The following is a 21,355-nucleotide window of genomic DNA, read 5'->3' on the forward strand; positions in this document are numbered from 1 at the left end:
AATTGGACGCGTTATAAATTACAATGAATAGCTAGGTAATATTATACACATATTATTGCAATAAAACCATAATGTAATCCAATCGATATATTTTATACAGTGAAACCTCGATATTTCGAACGTCTATAAATTTAATTTTCAATAACTCGAAGGAATATCTTCACTCTTGCATTTCAAGAAGTTCACAACATTTTTTCTCTAACTCGAATTTTCGGTACCTCACATTTTTTTTCGCTCCCAACCTATTTGAGTTATTGACGTTTAACTGTACTTTATATTTGAACAAATTTAAATGTTAAACAAAATATTGAACTGTAAATAATATTATCATAATATTGTGTTTGAAAATATCGTTACCTGCATATGACCGAGCTGAACCTACATTGTTTGTCATACACCTCTGCAATATGGACCAAAGTGACGGCTGATGGCGTTTCAATTAATGATTTTTTGTTGAACGAAAAAAAATTTATACGAACCCATTGTACAACTGTACTACGAATTGTACTACTAATTGTACTACGAGTGCTCGTTATTATGTTATTTTAAATAATATTATATTTTCGGCACGACCCTGTACCTCTATTGCCTATACATTACGCCGTCTGACACATACTATTATATTATTATTATTTTTATGAACTAAAGAGAGTGGTCAAATACTTGAATTTTAGCTTCATTAATCAATAATCATTATTATCTTCATCCTCCTCTGTGTTTTTACGTAATTTATCATGATTTAATATCAAAAATATATATATTCAGAATAATTTAGATGACTTATATTTTCTGAGTAAAATTTTAATAAATGTATAAAATGAGTGAAATAAAATGTAAACATTATACTTCTCTTTTAAAATAGGAGTTTCATGAAATATCCCATGAGCCTGAAAAAAATATAACTTGATTAATCAGTCACAAATATTAGTAGATAATAAATGATTTATTTTATTTAGACATAATTATTTTTATTTAAAGCCAACTACCAATTTGAGTGATTTAACCCTTTATTATTATAATGAAAGAGAATATTTAATATCTGAGATGCACATAAATAACATAAGTTATACGTGTAAAAAATATACATATTATGATGGATATGACGGCTTGATTGAAAGGTTGAAACCTACTACTGTAAAATATTTGATGTTGTTTTATTTTTTAGGATCTTAATTCTTTAAAATAAAACTCTTAAAAATTTAAATCAATTATAAATTAATGATTGCAATAATGAAAAAAAACTAAATCTGCAGTCATCGAACGAAAGTTATGCATAATATTATCATGCATGGTGTACGAACGCTAAAGGTTGGATCACAGTCGTTCACCTACTGACCGTCTGTACCGAATAAACATACGATTATTATAAGCCCAGTACAACCCCATCATAGCATACTATAATAGGCATAATAAATTATGAAGAAAAACATATCCAGCAATCACGTTTTATCATAATATTTATATAACTGTAGTTGAGATCAACACATTTAAACCCACCACCTATTAAAATTTCCTTTTACCTGGAAATATTACAAAGCAATAAAACGTCGGCTATGTAAATAATATATTCACACCTGTTGTACTGCAGGTTGGACATTTTTTAAATATATTTTACAGGCACTTATCACTGCGTAACTCTGAAAACTATGCAAAACTATTACTATCACTGAGTATCGCCCCACGCGGTCCTCAGACATATTATGATAACTAGTTCCAGTTATTATTGCAGCAATAATATTATCGTACATACGTCTTCGTCTGTAAACCTGTCTCCCACCGTAATACCAATAGTTCATGTACCAGGTCCAGTGGTTGGGAGTAGCGCGCAAATTGTAGCAACGCTACAGTAGCACACTACTTTAGCTGTAGCGATTAACATAGCGTCGCTACAATATGTCAATATATACAATGTAGCGAAATACTATAGCGCGCTAGAAATTTACGGTTAGCGTAGCGAAAATGTTCATTATTTTACCGCTACTTCTAACCTATTTCATGATAATTAAAATGTCATGATGTATGTTTATTTATATTTATACATATATTAATTAAGATGACTAGATGAGTGTATTTTTGAATTTTTCGACATTATTGAGCATAAAACACTTTTTTTGCGACACGATTGAGCAGTGGCGCCGAAGTTTTTAAAATGTGGTCGGCCAATTTTAAAACTTCCCGGCCTCAATATCTTAATTATTTAATATAGAGGTACCCTAATATACATTTATTCATAACCACGGTTTAAATATACTCATGCTCATATTAAAGTTGTAAAGTAAATAAAATATGGCCAGCCGGTCACATTTTTTAAAAAAGAGGTCGGGCCACGGCCCTACGTCACCATGGACTTCGGCGCCACTGCGATTGAGCAAGTTTGTCAGGGTATCAAAGGATATAGAAATACAAAAAAAAATTAGTTAGTACTAATTGTGTATGTACTATAAATGAGAGAAAAATACCAGAAAATGTAATCCATATATGGATGAATCTATAGATTATTTGCTCTTATAATCGAATCGAACATTGTATAAAATGGATAATCATCGTAGAAATAATACATAAGTAATACATTTAATACCTTTGTGACCACACTTTTCAGCGTCTTTGTTTGTGACATATTATTACTGCAGATTTGAAACAATAATAAAGATAATATTATCGTAATAAGGTGGGAGTCACAACTAAAGCACTTTTCATATGTAGGTATAATAATAATATTCTAGCATTTAAATTTTTTTGAAGATAAAAAATTCTTACGTTTTGTAAAACTATATAAGTTACAATCGCAGTGCAAGACAAGAAAATCGAATAAAATATAACACTGTTAGATAATATATATAATATACATAATATTATATACCTACTTTTATATACATCTTAAATCGAATTAAATCAAATCCACTATTTACGTTCTAATGTATTTTTTTCTTATTATAATCGTTCTTATTTGTTTAAAATGTAACTGTTACAAGGAAATTATTATGTAACGCATGCTCATACATAATACAAGACGTCGTAATAATAATATTAATATCATCCGATCACCGTATATAATATATTATTATTAATATCTTAAGTGTCGTACATCCGTTATGGCATTGAACCGGTTTTATTATTATAACTACAAAATATAGTACTGATGTATTTTTATATTAAATAATATAATACGTCAAAAAATTTTTAATCGGTTTGACGTTTAAAAGTGTTATTAAAACAATGTTAATACATATAACGTCGATGGTGATAATAAAAAATGCATTATCCACTATCCAGCTATGTTTGCGAAATGCGTTAGATATAATAATTGAGCTCTATCCAATGTTTTTTTTAAGTATTATTATGAACACCTACCTCACCCAACTGACCTATCTTATGCAATAGAGTTATTAACATAGCTAAGTTTAGAACAAAATTCGCCCGAGGGCTGCTCGGTTCAATAACGAGTACTAAATATCGACATATTGCGGTATTAAATTATACAAATTATTTATGCATCTAAACCACTTAATGTTATACAATATTATATTATATATACTTATAAATAATGTTCAATTAAACACGTGGTAAGCTCCGAATGTTGAACGGCTGTCGTAAACTCGACCTAATAATTATTATTATTGTTATTTCAGGGTTTATAAGCGCCGCCACGAAGTAGGTAACCACAAATACATAAACGTGTTTTACTCTTTTTTTTTCTATGTACAATCAATTTGGAATACAAATAATAAACGTATTCGTATAACATCAGATTTTTGCACTTGGACACACCACCAGACGGATCTGATATAGAAGTAAAAGTCTGTAACTAATAAACTATAATAATAATACATTTTCATTACTTACTTCGCACCCAAAAACATTTATGTGACCTTGCTGATTAGTGATAATAAATTGAAAGCTTCGATTACCGAAAGCTACTGTACTATCATTGATTATAAGTGCAACTAGTATATTTTATAATCAATGATACTACTGACGATTTTCAATAATTAACAGTTAATCATTAAATTGCATAAATTTCTCAAGATTAAGACTACAGAAATTTAACAACACTTATATACGAGTGTGCACCTCAATGCTACAGTATAATTATATAGGTAATAGTATTACACCACAGTAAAAAATGCTGTGAACATCGTCAGTCCTAGAAGACAACTTATCAAACGATATTACATAGTAGATGACTCATAAAGTCATAATTATTTATAATATTATTCAACTGCATATAATTTATACCATATTCTTAAAATAAGTATATTTATATCTTAGGTACCTATTTCTTAAAATTGTAGGACATCTTATTTATAACTCATATAACCGTAGCATCATGAGCTGGGTATAATAATCTATTTGTTTTATTATGAAAAAAATACAATTGTTTAACATTTTAACCTTATATTAATAAATATTAAATATTACAATAAAAAAATTAAATACACATTTTTAAATGTAACCTTTTTAAGTATCATACTTAAATATATAAACTTATAGTATTATTTTTTAATAATACGATTTTTCGTAATGGTCACAGTAACAATAATTGTTACGATTTATAACCATTAATTATTAGAATATACAAATGTAAAAAAAATATATACAATATAAAACTTTTGATTATATGCGAACAAATTATTAGCAAGAGATTCTCGGCGTGTTTTTGTTTTCTTCATTTTTCACAGCCCGTTGTTTGCTACCTTCTAAACTGTGATGAATGCCATAGAACGCATATATGAATACTCCTAAGGGAAAAATAAGAATGTTCTCAATATAAACAATACATGTCATAATAATATAGTTTATATCTAAACTTTAGCGGTTTGTTGTGTTTGGTTTACGATAATGATTATATCATGTGTGCGAGCTGGCCACTTATTTATTTTACACGTGATGATTATTATGAAATCTGTCATTCCCGAAAAATATACTGATGAAATAAAAATACGGAAACGCGAGATTTTCGTCCAGAATTATTATAATTTGGTAGGTATAACAGCGAATAATAATATAGTACCTAATCACCGCTACGAGTCTACAACTATATTATAGTTTGAAAGCTTTCAAAAATCTCCTTTATATAATACGTATTTATAAATGTGCATTGAAATTTAACATTCTCTATTTTGTGACTGGCCCACTGATAATTGACACCCAATATCCGAAAAGTAATAATAGCGCGTATTTGGTTAGGACAATAGAAAATGACCATCGTTAAATCACTTGATCAATAAAACAACACAAAAGGATCGCATAATATAAAATCGTTTGTCAGTCAATACAAACCTAATACAAGTCCCACGCCGAACCTTATCCAAGTCTTGATGCTCAGCTCCATCATTAAGTATAAGTTAAGAATTATACTCATACATGGTATAAAAGGAACCAGTGGCACCTAAAAAATAAAATTATATTTGAATGCACGTCACAATCACGGTTAATCGTGTAAAATACAATATTTAAAATTTAAATAAAATATTATGGGTACAGAGCAGTAGTGTCGATAATATTATTTTATGGGTGTAATAATATTATAGCATGAGACTAGCGTATAAACCTAAATAATTGAAGGGTCAGTGGATAAAGACGGTAACTCACAATTTTGTAATTATTCAGGAACACAGTTTTAGTGGTTTATAATATATAAACGTTTGGAACTTTTTAACTGTTAAAATGCTATGAAATATTTGAAAACAAAAATTATGTATTTTAAAGTCATAATCAACACTCTGAAATGTTTTACTCCCACTTCTACTCAGGAAAGATCTATACCTAATTTAGTAACTTAACACCTTCATCTACCGAACAAATAATATAAATAAAATAAAATATGTAACAAAAGTGTTACAAAAACATGGATTTTTTTTATTAAAATATATAAAATACTAATAATACTTTTTGTTTACAATAAAATATTATTGATATTATCGCAGTTCATGTAAACACTAACCTTGTAATATTGTTAGAAATTAATACTATATTTTCTTACCCTAAACGCTAAGTTTTCAATTGCTTGTGGAAGTCTGTGTAACATTAGCATGGAAAGTAATGATACTGTGATCGAAATCGCTATTACGACAATTAACGGAAAATAAAACGCTCCGTCGTAACAGTTAATATTCACCATACTAATGCAAAATACACACGCACTGAAAGCTATAACATATTAAAACAGTAAGTTTTAGTCATAATCTTTTTAAAAATCATCAATAGATATTAAAATAAAAAAATTATTTTCTCAATTAAGAAAGAAATAAAACTATTAAATTGTGATAGGTACTAAAAACGAATATACAGATAAATTACAATTCAAATTTATTGATAACATACTGTAAATAAGTATCAACACTCTGGATATGTATTGAGTACCCAAGTTCGTGACTTTTGTGTTAAACAAACTGTACCATTTGAATATATTATAGTCATCGGGATTACTGTCTATATCCTGAATTGCCGTGTTAGTGTCTCTATACCTGTATTACAGAAACATTTAGTTTAAGTAAAAAGTTTTTAATATATCATTATCCATCACATATTTCTAAAAAATACGAAGTCATATTAAGTTTCAAGCGCAATATAATATATTATTAATCCAAGGACGACTTCACAGCAAAGCAATCTTATGGAAATTGATAATAATTACACTATATTCCGTATATTATGTTTGGTGAATAAAATATGCCTATTTTTAAAGCATAATATAAATAATATAAATGTTATCATTAATGTTGTCATACGTGAAATAAACCAAAGATAAGTTCATGAAAACCAATTATATATTATTAGATGTCAATTTTAGATCTATAACGCATAAAATAAAAATAATAATTCTGGGCGTTTTTTTTGAAAAACACAAGTATAAAATTATCGTGAATTCAATGTAGGTACCCGAGTACAATAACAATATTATTCTATCATTTGGCTTGGTACGGCGGGATGGCTGCTCTCAGTCACGCAATGTGACTCAGAGTAATTAACGCCCGCAGCTACTAGCTCCCGGATGGGTGACCACCCGGGTTCGTAGCAGTTAGAACCTTGCCACACACACACACGTGTTGCTTTCCTACCATACCAACTTTACCAACCACAATTCATAACTCCTTTAACAGCTAATGGCCATAGTCACCGGGATTAAGTTCAATTTAAAAAAAAAAATGCTATCTAAAAACAAATGCATTTTGTGCGATGAATGATATTGCGCTTAAATTAATCGAAAAATGTATTAAATAAAAATATATTAATGTATAGTATGTGGACGCGTTTTATATCAAAAATGTTGTTTCCTATTAATTTTTCAGAACTACAGGTGTCACCGCAATCACTTTGCGATCGTCAGCGACGCGTTTATATTATTATCATCGTACACACACACCTGAGCACCAGTAGGCAGATACAAACTATCAAATACGTTATGAGGGTACCAATAGATGTCATGTCGACGAGCTGTTCGAGATTGAATATGGACGACAATATACCTGGAACAAAAAATAAATAAAAATAATTTATCGATTCAATTTGCGAAAGACGCGTTGCAATCATTTACCGGCACCGACTCCGCATATCATTGTGGCTATGACTGGCGTCTTGGTCCTTTCGTTGACTATCGACAAGAATTCGAACAACAGACCATCACAGGACATGGCGTACAGGATTCGCGGTGTCGGAAACAGACATCCCAATAAACTATATACAAACGCGTGGAAATGATTATTAGAACAATTACGTATAGGTATTATCGATTAAAAGGATCAGTGACATTACGAGGTGAATAGAGCGAATACCGCGCCACAGGTAACCGTGTACTTGATCACGGGTAATCCCAGGTTTTCGTAGATGACTGGAAACGGCGCGTTCGCATCCTATAAAACGGTGTCGACGACACATTATTATTTTTTTTTTCATACTTTTAGCGTTACCTATATGTGTTTTATAGACGAATACAATAATAATAATATGCAAATATATCCGATTTGCCGGTTTCAACCGTAGGTACCTGGTCGTAATACGGCCACATCATGGTCAACACTGACGCCACGATAGAGTACGCAGACGTGACGAACACCAGCGTCAGGACGATCGCCAGCGGAATTGTTTTTTTCGGGTTTTTTGTTTCTTCGCCTGAATAAGTAATATAATGTATCGTTCACAATAGCGTTAATAAATCGCGACGAGATCAAAAGTAATAGTTAAAAATAATATATATATTTATAGTATAAAACAAAACTGACCGGTCGTAGAAATAGATTCGAATCCAATGAACCCGTAAAAGCATCGAGCCGCTCCAGCGATTATTCCACCCCAGCCGAATGGCGCGAATCCACCGTTGCCGCCGTCCACTCCGGGTGGGATTTCGCTTTTCGGTATATTCCAATTCGAAATTTTAACTGAAATCGGTCAATAATTTGATTTTTTTCGTTATAACACTCGTTGGTCGTCATATCATAATAATATTATTATCTGATACTTAAATAAAATACGTGTAGGATCCTATACGTTCGCGTAAGTTTTTTATAAATCGTTAAAATGACAAAAGTACCGATTTGTATTTTACTCGTAATTTAATGCTATCATAATATTATTATAATGTACAGAATTATATGTGCTCCGTTATATACGTACCAAAAAAAAGTCCACTCACGATGACTGTACCGACGGTCAGTAAGTTAAATGCAGTAAACACTGTATTGAGAGTTGAAGATTTCCGAACACCCCAAGCCATAACCACTGAAAATCGTTAGCATTGTTTTATTTCTTACTATATATATTATTGACATTTTTTTGTCGGTGAAATTATAATTCACTGAAATAGAATTTCGTCATAACATATATAATTATTATGCATACCTATTACCTATTATAATATATATTACTGTTGTGCGTCACCTGCAGCTTTATTTAATAATAAATAACTTCAAACGTCTAATCTTAATGTTTAAATTAATCTCAAAAAAAAAAAAATAATAATAATAAACTACCGCGTAAGTCAGGTAGGTATTAGACATATTGATTATTTACATCTAGCTGGTTACTCAAATATTATACTAAATGTTAGGCCATAAAATTAAGTTCTTATTAAATTAGTAAGCTGCAGATGACGTAATTCTCATTCCTTGTACGCCTAAATATTTTTTAATATACTATATAGGTACTATTGATTAATAATTATAGCTGTCAATTATGTTATGTATATACTATAAAAGTGTTGATAATTACACGCAATGAACATGAGGAATAAAAACGCCGCGACGTCCGGATATTCGCCCATATACTGCATGTGAATTGGAAAACGTGCTATCATGTACCTCTTTTGAGGATCGCCGAGCAAAGAGTCTAAATAATTTGTCATGGCTTTGGCAGCGGATGCTGTGCCTAAAAATAATAATAAAACCACTTCAGTATCAAATTTAAGTCATCTTATACAGATACCTGATGAAATCATTTTAATTTTAATTTTAATGGAGACAAAATATTATGTCGTCACAATTATTGTCGTACCTACCTATCGTATGCTCGATAAACATGTTCCAACCAATAATAAAAGCGATAAATTCTCCAACGGCTACATAACTGTAAATATACGCAGATCCAGCTTTGGGTACTCGGCCGGCGAATTCAGCGTAACAAACTCCTGAAATGCAAAATACAAAATCGTTTGCTGATTTTCTGTATATGGTTAAGCGGTATTAACATTATTATTGCGATCTATTAAGCCCGGCAACTATGGCCATTAGCTGTTTTTGTTTGTAAGGGAGAATACTGTAGGTTGGTAAACACGTGTGTTTTGGTTTGGCAGAATTCTCAAGTGGGCACCCATAGGTATCTGCCATGCCCGGGTGAGGGATGGCGGCCTCTCTCTCCAGACACCGTAACTGCCCAAAGAGAAGTGCCACCCGAGGCCAAGGTTTGAACCGGTGTCTGTGCGCGATATAATATAATATATAGTATATTATGCTAACCTCGGAAACTGTGAAAAACACTATAGGTAGGCACACAGAAAATTGTCAAGTTAACATAACGTCTAGACGTACAATGCATCACATGGCGTATCGACTGTCGAATGAAAAAAGGTGACTCCACACTTCTGTTTTTTTTTTTTTTGGAGAATAATAAACCTCTATGATATAAGTAATACATTTTCCAAAGTACCGACTAGAGTTTTACTACGGTAATAATATTTTGAATTCATATTTTAATTTATTATGAAGTCTATTTTGAATCTTTCGACACCGAGTGGAGTAAGCATTATATGCATTCGCGTGCACGACTATCAAAACGCCTAAAATAAAAATTATTTCACGCGGAACTATTGTAAATCGGAACTAAACGAGTTCTAGCACACTAGCTGACTTGAGTTTTACAATTATTTTAAAAACAAATTTTATTTTGTTGTCAGATAAATTGTTGATCCTTCAAGCCACATTTTTAATTTATAATAATCAGAATTTAACAAAAAAATACAGTATTTTTAAAAATTTCAATAAAAAAAAAATTCTATTCAAATTTTTTTTATAATTGTGACTCATAGGGTATAAAATAAACTTCATAATGAATTCAAATATGTTTGTAAAGTAAAACTCAAGACAGTACGTTAGAACGAGTATAAGTCTATTTTGCTCCAAAAATCAGTAGTGTGAAATCCTTTTCCCTATTGTAAAATGTACCCATAGCATGTACTGTTTCGGGAGTTATTGTGTTGCGATAACACTTTAACCAGTTTCAATTAATTGAATCATTATGCTTATAATATAAACACTGATAATGAGATGAAATTATTGACTTAGTACCAGCAAACGAAGATACGATCGCCGCTACGATGAAAGACAATACAACCGCTGGTCCAGCGACAGATTTGGCCACTGTTCCGGCCAACACATAAACGCCACTCCCTAAAGTGGCGCCAATGCCCAAAGCGGTCAAGTCGAAAATGGTCAACACTCGTTTCAACTTGTCTTTTTCCTGTTTATTTTCTGTAGCGAACGTTTTTTTCCTGCTCAGCGATTGATAAAGCGTTTTGCCCTGTAACAACATAGAGAGAACCCGATGAGCCAATAATATTATTATAAACAATTTAGGGATAATGCAACAATAAATTCAGAATTAGCCTTAGGTACGGGCCTCGCGTATTTTTATGAAATTTTGGACCTCGCGTTATAAAAAAATTATATGGCCTCATCTACACAACGATTTCCCTAGGCCTCACACCATTCCATAAACGTTAAAAAGCTGAATAAGTGAATCTTATAAAGACTTAATGGATTATTCGCTCTAAAAAATGGAAACATCTTTAGGCGAGTGGGAGGACGTTGTAATGAAATATTGAAATAGACAACAATAATTAACATACATGAATAATAATTACTAATATTATTTGCCTCTCCTACTTAAAGCTCACCACAGGTCTCTCATAATATTCTTCTAAACTCCATTAAACTTGATTCTGTCGACTCTCATTCTCTTCTCACACTTCTCAACTTAAAGGTTCCAATCAAAAAAACATTAGCAATAATGCTTGTTTTGTTATTCACCTCGACCAATTATTTATGAAACGAGCCTCTCATAAGGACAACGAAGCTCCCCAATCAAAACCCATTTTCAGGATAATTTTTTTTTTACAATCTTTGACACGGGATCATAACTTCATCATTAATTATATGTTATAATACGTATTATAATATTATATTGACGCAAAACGAATACTTACCGACCACGAGTGAATCATTTTTGTACAGTATATTTTTTTATATGTTATAGTGCTGCGACATCCAAATAGTAACTTCTAATCAGAAATTGCATATGTCGACAATCCTCGACGTTGTCACTATAAATACTAGGTATGTTTTTCGTTAATAAACGTACGATTACGGTGATGTATTGTATGATATCAGTTTTTTAACGACAGTTGTAAAATAAATCGATAATCGTACACTTGGACAGCGGCACTTCAGATTTTCGCAATTCTTCGTTCGGATTTCAATAGCCAATAAAAAAAATGAGTCTAAAATGCATTTCCCTCTGAATTTATAGTACGATTGACATTACGCTGTTCTGATATCTATGGGACAAGTGGGTTGAATCGGATTAATCTTGGATAGTATAATTATTTAATTTTAATGTACTCGAAAATATTAAAAACAAGCAAACAAAAGTGAACTTATTTCTGTAACGAAGTCTGGCCAGTTTTTATTTTTAAAAATGTTATGGCTTTTAATGATTTTTTTCAATAACACAACATCTGTACAAAAACTAAAACCTTTGTAGTGCCGTAGCGGTGGGCTGTATCTATTACTATAAGTATGACGAACATCAGATTAATACAGCTTGTAATAAATTATAATGTCAAATAGGTAATTATAATTTGCATAATTTAGGTTAGAAACGTTAATCTACGTTAAACACGTATGAAACAAATAACATACAACACCATATTATACAAACACCAGTCTGTAATTTTCACCATCGTGCCATCATACACTAAGTCTACGACATAAAGAAACATTGTTTAAAAAATTATTTGAGTGACTTACCTCATTGACCTTTTGGTTCAAAACTTAAATTATTCACCTTATGTCTACCAATAATATTACTATCTGTTTATGGTGCCGTATGAAATTATTTTACAACTATACCTAAAAAAGAGTGCCAACGATTAAAAAAGTCTCTGTCGTGCCACAAATATAATGTGGACAAATAATATTTTACAAAAAATGTGACAAGCACATTTTTCAAAACGGGATGAACAATATTTTTTTTAATACATGTCCATAGTTATACTACGTTAAAGATGTACAGGTAGGTTTCTTAGATATAATTTTAATTGTGGTTTGAAGACTGAAGGTATAAATACGTAATTAATTTCCGCATATTATACCTAAATTAAATGATTTATACGATAAACATTTAGGAAGTTAAATTAATATAAGACATGATTTTGTATTATGTAATATACTATAATATGTAACAATGAATAATAAACAGTAAAAAAATTATAAACACGCTTGATTGATAAATACGGAACCAATGAATTAGTTAACGACATACGAGTGCAATATAGTAACGTATTTATTATATGCACTTGAAATATTAATACTTTAATTGTTATAATATACGACCGATCTGTTATAATATGCTTACGAAATATTTGTATTTATTGGTGTATATGAATGGACAAATTTGACGGTAAATTACATCACATGTATTTTTTTTCCGTTATAGACACGTCAACTGTGATTCCAATAAAGTTTATGTTCTCAGTGAAATTGAGTAAATTATCGCTACTTACACCTTACAACAAAAGAAACAAAATTTCTTAAAATATATTATAATAAACAGAGCAATAACAATTTAACGAAGAAAGCTGGAGTAGTGGAGTTCCAAAACTTATTACGTTCTGACCTATTAGCTGACGTACGTCACGTGTAAGTATTACTATTTTAATATATATATATATCTATTCACTGCACCGATTTCGATGAATTTTTTTGTGTTTGCTTGAGTGGATCTTTGAATAGTTTGAATTCATAATTGGACCTGGTAGGCCCAACCCGTGGAGGTGCTCAAACAGGGATTTCGAGATTTACGATGTAAATTGTTGTTATTGGTTATAGGAGAAGAGACGTATATACTGGGGGGGGGGGGGTGATATGGATGCCATATCCCTCCCAGGACACCAAATTTCGTACATTACAACATGCATGTAATAATATGAATATAATAAGTGTATACTGAATGCCTAATTGTATATCCCAAAACCCTTGAAAAAATCCTAGATACGCTGCTGTATAGGAGAAATAATTAGTAGAAATAATTATTTTTATTTGTTATTGGTTGTCATTGGTTATTCGGGCAGATCAGGTACAATCCAATCGAATTTTCGCACATTGCCTACCAGGATGGGTAATGAGTTGCACTTACTGCAGTGAGTTACACCCAATGTTGAACAATCATAAGTTTTTAAGAGTTATAATTTTTCACGGGTAACGAAATGCGCGGGATCAGCTAGTAATATTATAATTTATAAATACATTACAATTTAAAAGCCAAATCTAAAATACTTACGTACGGCACTCTGTGAAAGATTCATTAGGTTAGTGATAAGTCACAGAATTTACTTCTTATTTTTTTTTTCATTTTTCTTCGGTACAGTTTTTTAAAAATATTTTCACTGTTTAAATAACAAGTTAATTTTGAGTTGAATCTCGATGTTGATAATATTAAGGTAATTTAAAACTAAATATATTTTACAACAAAAATAATATTATCTGGGTTTGTACGGTTTATATGAGATTTGCAACCACCCATTACCGTGACCACGGAAGATGAAAGGGATCGTAATTTGCTGCTCTGGCATTTCCAAAAAGGCAAAAAGGTCAGTCACCAAAAAATAAATAATTTTAAATTAAACATTTGATGTTAAAATGTGAAAAATATTAACGGTTGGTCATCTGAAATGCTATCAAAACTAGAATTATCTAATACGCATGTATATACTGACTTATTGATATTAATATTATTGTATTGATTTATTCATTGCATAAAAATTGTTTATATCATTATTTTTTTTAAAATATTTCATATTTTCATGAAATTTATAAATATTGTATTTACATAAACTTTAGAGTAGAATATAGAAATACATTTTTTCCTATAATGGATAGGTACTAAAGATTTAGGAATATATTCATATACCTAATAATATTACAGATATTTAAAATTTATTGATTTTAATCAATATTAAATAATGAATACCTATACCTACAATAGAATAAAAGAATAAGAACAATACAAATTTTATTTTATTAAAAGTAATAATATATCTTGAATGTATATTTTGAACTAGCTGATCCCATTCCAACTCTATATGATTTAAACTTTGTTCAATTCATTGTTTCATATTCGGTGTGTGGTGTTCAAAAGGTAAAAACTTTCATCGATCATCTTGAATCTCAAAATACTTGTGCAAGCACCACTTTATAAAATACGAATTTTAGAAGATGATTTCTTAGTGCACACTCACATATGGTGATATTAAGGAAGGTACCGTGAAAATTGCAAGTCTCAAGCTATCATTTTTTAGGCTCTAAGTTGAACAGTCAGTGAGTCAGTCAGGACACTTTCGATTATACTATACAATAGCCATCCCGCCGGCTTTTGCCTGTGAGACACGCTTGTGATTATGTGAGCAATATATTTTCAGGTTTGGCAAACCACAGGTGGTGTATTGCAGACACCACGAGGTGCGTAGTTATAATTATGAATGTTTTATTAACTTTTGATTTATGATGTGCATGTGGAATACTATTTTCACTAAGTTATATAGTTTAGATAGAATTTAATATACAGGTTGAAAATTATATTCAATTAAAACCAATAGCACAACCTTACAATAAACAAAAAATATATATTATTGTTTAGTTTATTTTCTTGCTGAACAGATGGTGCCATTTTTGTATTTTTAACATCCAGATTTCTTACTTTTCCGGTAGATTTTCATAAATTTTATTGTTCTTTCATAGAAACCTTTTCCAGAAAATTACGAACACAATAGAAAAAAAATAGCCAATCGGTTATGGCGTTACCAAGAGAAATAGGGATTCATTTTTATTTTAACTTTAAGAGACGGCACAGCAAACGTAGTCCAATACTTATTTAGTCATAGTAAATGATAATAATATTATTATTTATAAATTCGAAGGTAATTAAGTTATTAAATTGAATAGTTTTTAAAACACAACGATTATCTATACCAATATACCATGCATCGTTATGGACACTACTTGCTGTAGGTATTCAATATAATTATTCTAATTCGAGCTTCTGATATTATTCAAGTATTCAACGATGATATTATATTCGAAGTTTGTGACTTTATGTTTATTTTTATTCGTTTTCTCCGTACTAACTAGTATATGTAGGTAAAGTGTTAGGTAATTGTTTAATATAGATAGCAAGTTACTAATATTATATTAAACAACGATAATTTTTGCTTCGTTTTGATAGATAATATCCCGGCTAGCCCGATAACACTACCGCTAGTATACCTATATTTATAGGTGTATAATATTAAATTGCTGATTGCATTATCAATACAATGTTTTATAATTAATTAGCAATTAACAGTGTGTTATTATCAAGGACAAGTTTAGGTGTTCGTTGTAAGTAGGCATAAATTTTATTTTTATATCAATATAGTGAAGTACCACTCATACACGTTGTGACATAGTGTGTAACGGTATATATAGGTACACATAAGTAATTAATTAGGTAGTAAAGGTTTATTACAGAGTAAATGAACGTATATGGCATTATTATATGTTTGAACAAGTACCTCGATCAATCAACGGCGTATTTGAGGGAGTGATATGTTCGACCCCTCAGTCACTTACATTTAATTTTTCTTTTTTATGATGCATTCATTAATTTACAAATTTTAATAATATAGTTAATAACTATAGTAAGTGAATTTAGTTATTACTAGTAGGGGAAGAAATGCGCGTGGGGATGTAATAGGTACTAATGCTGGAGAATATTATAAAATGCTAATGACTGAGGGAAAGCGATGATAACATGGCCCCCCTATAATGTGATGGTTAAAAAATATAAAAATCACCTGCTGGCTGCTATGATAATATGATTATAATTTCAATTTGTAACTTTAATGTATAACTTGAATTCAATTATAGGTAAATATAAAAATAATATGCTCAGTGTGAAACCACCCTTTCCTCATTACAAACACAGGACAAAGACACATTTGGGGTCAGTAGAATAATTATGAATTTGATGCCCTAGATTCAAGAACAGGTGGTGAAACTATGACACGCGGGTCAAAGATAACAATAGCACTTCGTCACGAAAAGGAAATTATTTTTTTTTTTAATTTCATCGTTAAATCTTACATTTAATAAAATAAATATCTATATGAAAAAAATTGTTATTATTTAAAAACAATATAGTTTCTAGATCTAAAATATCGAAAGTTTAGAATATTATACTTCTAGATAATATATTTTGTATTTTGAAAGTTCGTTTTTCACGAGAATGCGATCAATCGAAAACTGAGAAATAAATTTACGGATACAAAATAGATACTTATAATTTATAGATTCAAAAAATACGATACAAAATACACACCTAAAATTAAAATATGATCCAACCATAAACGGGGACAATAATCACATTGCAAATATAATGTTGTGGCCTATGGGTGGATAAGTTCAGGTCCAATTAAAAAGAAGATAAGACAGTAATAATATTATGAAAAACGAAATTGAACATAATATTGTAGACTATATTAATAATGTGTTGTAGTACTTGCACGTTTCTATAAAAATATTATATTTATTTATTTATTTATTTACACATGTTGTGCAAACAAAAAACACATCCATCTATGGCTGATTTTATATTTATTTATTTATTTTTGTTTATATATATATATTATATTAACACCGGTCGGCTTTTTAAACAATAGTATTAATTTTAAGAAAAACGATACTTGATATTTTTACTCTGCAAGGAAAATCTATGAGTCATAAATATATTTTTAAGAGATCCTCACCATGGTAACAATAATAAATGTTATAACGGACAACGGTTATTAAAATCGGTTTCGTAAAAATCAGTAAAAAAAAAACATATTAATGTTAAATTAAAAAATTGTCTTCAATATTTAATAATTTGCACATTTTTAACAAATTTTTCCATTCTACAGGCCCAAAAAAAATGTTTATACATAGCACGTACATTTTTATTAAAACTAAAATTACAATACTTTGGCACATAGATCTTTCCGTGTTTTATGCATGAGTATAGGTGACCCGAAAAAGATTAACCACTTCAGCACTTAAGACATATGTAACATGTGCTCACAGATGAATTATTGCAATGTCGAGCGATTATGTTTTCTTACTTATTTTCTCTGTAATATCTTCATTCTTCTTCCCACATTTCGATATAAAAATCTATATAGTAAATTTTTTTGAATATTTTCTTAATTATTTTATTTGGAAAGAGGTTATATTTGGGAAAAACGAGAAAATTTGGCTAGGTCAGCTCTGCAGACAATCAAGTTCGTTACGATAAATATTAGAGTTACGTCTAGAATTTTGTTTGTGAAAAATTAAAATTTTTAATTTTAAGTCTATGCGTACCTATGTGTACAACGAGTGGTTATTTAGTCAGTGCCTTGAACAGGTTATAGATTAAATTTAACCATAAATCGAATTGTCTTATTTAACGAAAATAGATAAGGTGAAAAACTAATCCATCTCCATTTATTTATATACGAAAAATATTTATGTTTAAACATAATATAATATATTAGATATTATTCCGATATGATATTAGCAGAGAGGATCCGTTTCGGATAATTTGATTAGAAAGGAATAATAATATACAGAAATCATGAAAAAAAACGTCGAGAAAGTTGTTGTATAGATAATATGGAATACTTTTTGCAGGACAGCAGGTCGGAGTGTGAACATTTGGCAATACAATAATATGAATTTAATATTGGCAAATAATCATTATAATAATAGGCACATTTAAATTATGGAATGAATATTACAAACTAGCCGTGACAGAAAATAATAATAGTTATACCCACACGCGACATTTTAACAAAGTTTTGTAATTATAGTAATTCATAAAAATAAAAAATTGCGCCACAATTTTCAGATATAATACTGTAAATGGTTGTATATTATAATATTATAAGAATATGAAATTATCAGCTATTATAATATTATAAATGCAAATATTTTATTGCATGTATTTTATCGTGCAGCGAATTAGTTAGAGATTTTCGGATCTTGTTTGTGTTCTTTGTCTTTAATTGCTTGTTGTTTAAAACCTTCTAAACTATTGTGAACTCCGTAGAACACGTAAATCAATAATCCTGTAAAACAAATATGTTTGAATAAATATTAACATAATTACTTTTATGTTTTAATGGATGATAGATTTAATAAATTATTGAAATATTTTCTTAATTATTATTATTTTTATTGGAAATACGCCTTGTTTGCCATCTGGCCTCCGAGGCCGTTGACTGGTTTCAATATTTACATTAATAGTACATTATTATATTGTTTTTTAATCATTTGTTTCCATAATAATATAATAATTTATAGTTTATTAAAATAATATATTATTATACATTTACAACAATATATATCCCATAACTACTTATTAAATGATCGATCATTTTTTAAACTATTCCGTTTTCCTTTTAGCAAATGTAAATATTTGACTAATATCACCCTGTTGTTAATCATTGGCTGTATGGTAAGCCATCATCCCTTAGTTATTTGTGTAATTAATTAAATTATTATGTCATTTTCACAAATATTAAATGTTTATCTTTACATCAATAAAGTTAGAATAACTTAATGTAATAAATACATCTTTGAACATGTGCCATATTGCAATTATTGGGCTCGGCCAGTGTTAAAATATAAACAAATAATAATAAATAAACTATCAAACAAATGTTGTGACCTTATGAAAAATAAATATTCCTACTTATATTATATTATAACTATCTGACCCGACAAATATTGTATTGTCCTGTAAATAATTGTTATGATCGCACACGATGAATTTAAGGAACTCATTTTTTTGTACACACACAATACAACTTTTATTTATTTTTTATCTTTTATTTGGCGACATCTAACCAAAATAAAACTCAATGTTTACATTAATAAAAGTTGTGGATACTGTAATTAAAGAGTACTCACAAACGTACAATCATTTTTATATAGATTTATCTATTATTATAAAAATTTAACAAACGGAAATTATACATCGATTGTTCTTATTTTATTATTCGGTGAAATGTTGATCTATAAAGGCAAAAATATATTATATTATGATGTATAATATGGACCATTTAATATTTATAATAATAGAGATTTATATTTTTAACAATTATGCATAGTTAATATCATTAATAGATGACTTTACGTTTTGTTATACGTAGTTAAATATTTATTCCATCGGTGATGTCGTGTGAAATAAATTAAAATATTATAACTCGTTTATGAGTATAAACTTTATCATCGTACATACCTACTACAATCCCTACACCAAATCTCATCCAAGTTTTGATATTTAGCTCCATCATTAAGTATAAATTAAGTAGTATACTCAAACATGGCACTAGAGGAACAAAAGGTACCTAAAAAAAAATTCCAAATTACAAAACATGGTAAAAAACATTACAAATCATCATCAATTAAATTAACATGGTACTATATATATATTATATTATGTGGGTGATTATTTAAGCTACCTGTAATAACTAATGCTGTACAAGTAATATATTCAATAATGTTTCGAAACGATATGGGTCGCTAACACTGAACACACAGGTCCTTTACTGCACATTCAACTTCATAATATACAATGTATTTGTAATTTAAGAAGAAAAAACTTTGTTCCTTATTTCCGTTAAATAAACAATTTGGGCTAAAATCAGATTTAAATCACTAATTATCAAATTGAAAGAAAATTACATAGAGCAGGCAATCTATCTTTTTTAGTACTCTACTAAATTATTACAAAATAATAAAGTTATAGTTAAAATATACAAAACAACATATTATGCCGTTGAATACAAGTTACAACCATAGATTGAGTTAACTTATTTTGATTAGACACTTATTAATTGACCTATTAAGCTGAAGACAATAAGATACGCAAGGTTATGGACTTATCACCTATGTATCAATTAAGTACGTTTATCTGTATATTTTGGCCGCTAGATAGACGGGAATAATATAATAGAATTCTCGATATATCGTCATCTCGAACATCTCGGTTGACATCTACCGGCCAGGAATGATTAAATAAATTTAACGTAAGACACTATCGCTATCACGAAAACAATAAGTGTTTTTAAAAATGTTTTTATTTAAATAATTTAAAGTCATTATAAACAAAATTTTTCTAAAAAAAATAGATATATTTTTCACTAATTTTTATCATTATCATTTTTTAAATGTTTGCTTTTTTTAATGACACACATTTTGAATTTCGTATTCCAAATCAGAATGTTTTTTGGTGTATTTTGTTGTATGAAATCGAATTTTGTGAAAAGTTTGTGATAGTTATAACTTAAAAGTATATATATTTTGTATATGAGTGATTATAAATTAGATGAGGGGAGTGGAGTGGTACAAGAGTCCACACTAAATGTTGGTCAACTTATAAGTTATAACTAATAAACTTCTTGGCAAAAATTTGATTTTTATAAATCGAAATTCTCTGAATAATATTCTGCTTCGTGATATAAAATGAAAAATATTTATTGTTATTCAAAAGAGTAAGAAACTTAAAAAAAAACTATAACAATAGAAAA

General features: G+C 29.4%; 2 protein-coding genes across 2 annotated transcripts in view; both read right to left on the reverse strand.

Annotated features, from left to right (window-relative positions):
* Positions 1–4,325: 4,325 nt before the first annotated feature.
* On the reverse strand, positions 4,326–12,305 carry LOC100162367 (cationic amino acid transporter 2). Its single transcript, XM_001944846.5, has 14 exons — positions 11,696–12,305; positions 10,779–11,010; positions 9,494–9,622; positions 9,208–9,363; positions 8,614–8,718; positions 8,223–8,378; positions 7,988–8,112; positions 7,756–7,853; positions 7,538–7,677; positions 7,367–7,469; positions 6,325–6,467; positions 5,984–6,150; positions 5,281–5,389; positions 4,326–4,739 (listed from the first exon to the last, which is right to left on the reverse strand). The coding sequence occupies exons 1-14, from the start codon at positions 11,711–11,713 to the stop codon at positions 4,633–4,635; spliced, it is 1,788 nt and encodes a 595-aa protein (XP_001944881.1). The 5' UTR covers positions 11,714–12,305; the 3' UTR covers positions 4,326–4,632.
* A 6,178-nt stretch (positions 12,306–18,483) lies between these two features.
* The window catches only part of LOC100162060 (cationic amino acid transporter 2), a gene marked incomplete in the record, with an annotated part of 18,054 nt that continues 15,182 nt past the window's right edge, over positions 18,484–21,355 (reverse strand). Inside the window, 2 exon segments of the mRNA XM_029486473.1 lie at positions 18,484–18,889; positions 20,065–20,173. Of these exon segments, the coding sequence (XP_029342333.1) occupies positions 18,783–18,889; positions 20,065–20,173 (216 nt within the window).

The sequence above is a fragment of the Acyrthosiphon pisum genome, chromosome A1 (assembly GCF_005508785.2).
Source record: "Acyrthosiphon pisum isolate AL4f chromosome A1, pea_aphid_22Mar2018_4r6ur, whole genome shotgun sequence".
In the NCBI taxonomy this organism is placed as follows: domain Eukaryota; kingdom Metazoa; phylum Arthropoda; class Insecta; order Hemiptera; family Aphididae; genus Acyrthosiphon; species Acyrthosiphon pisum.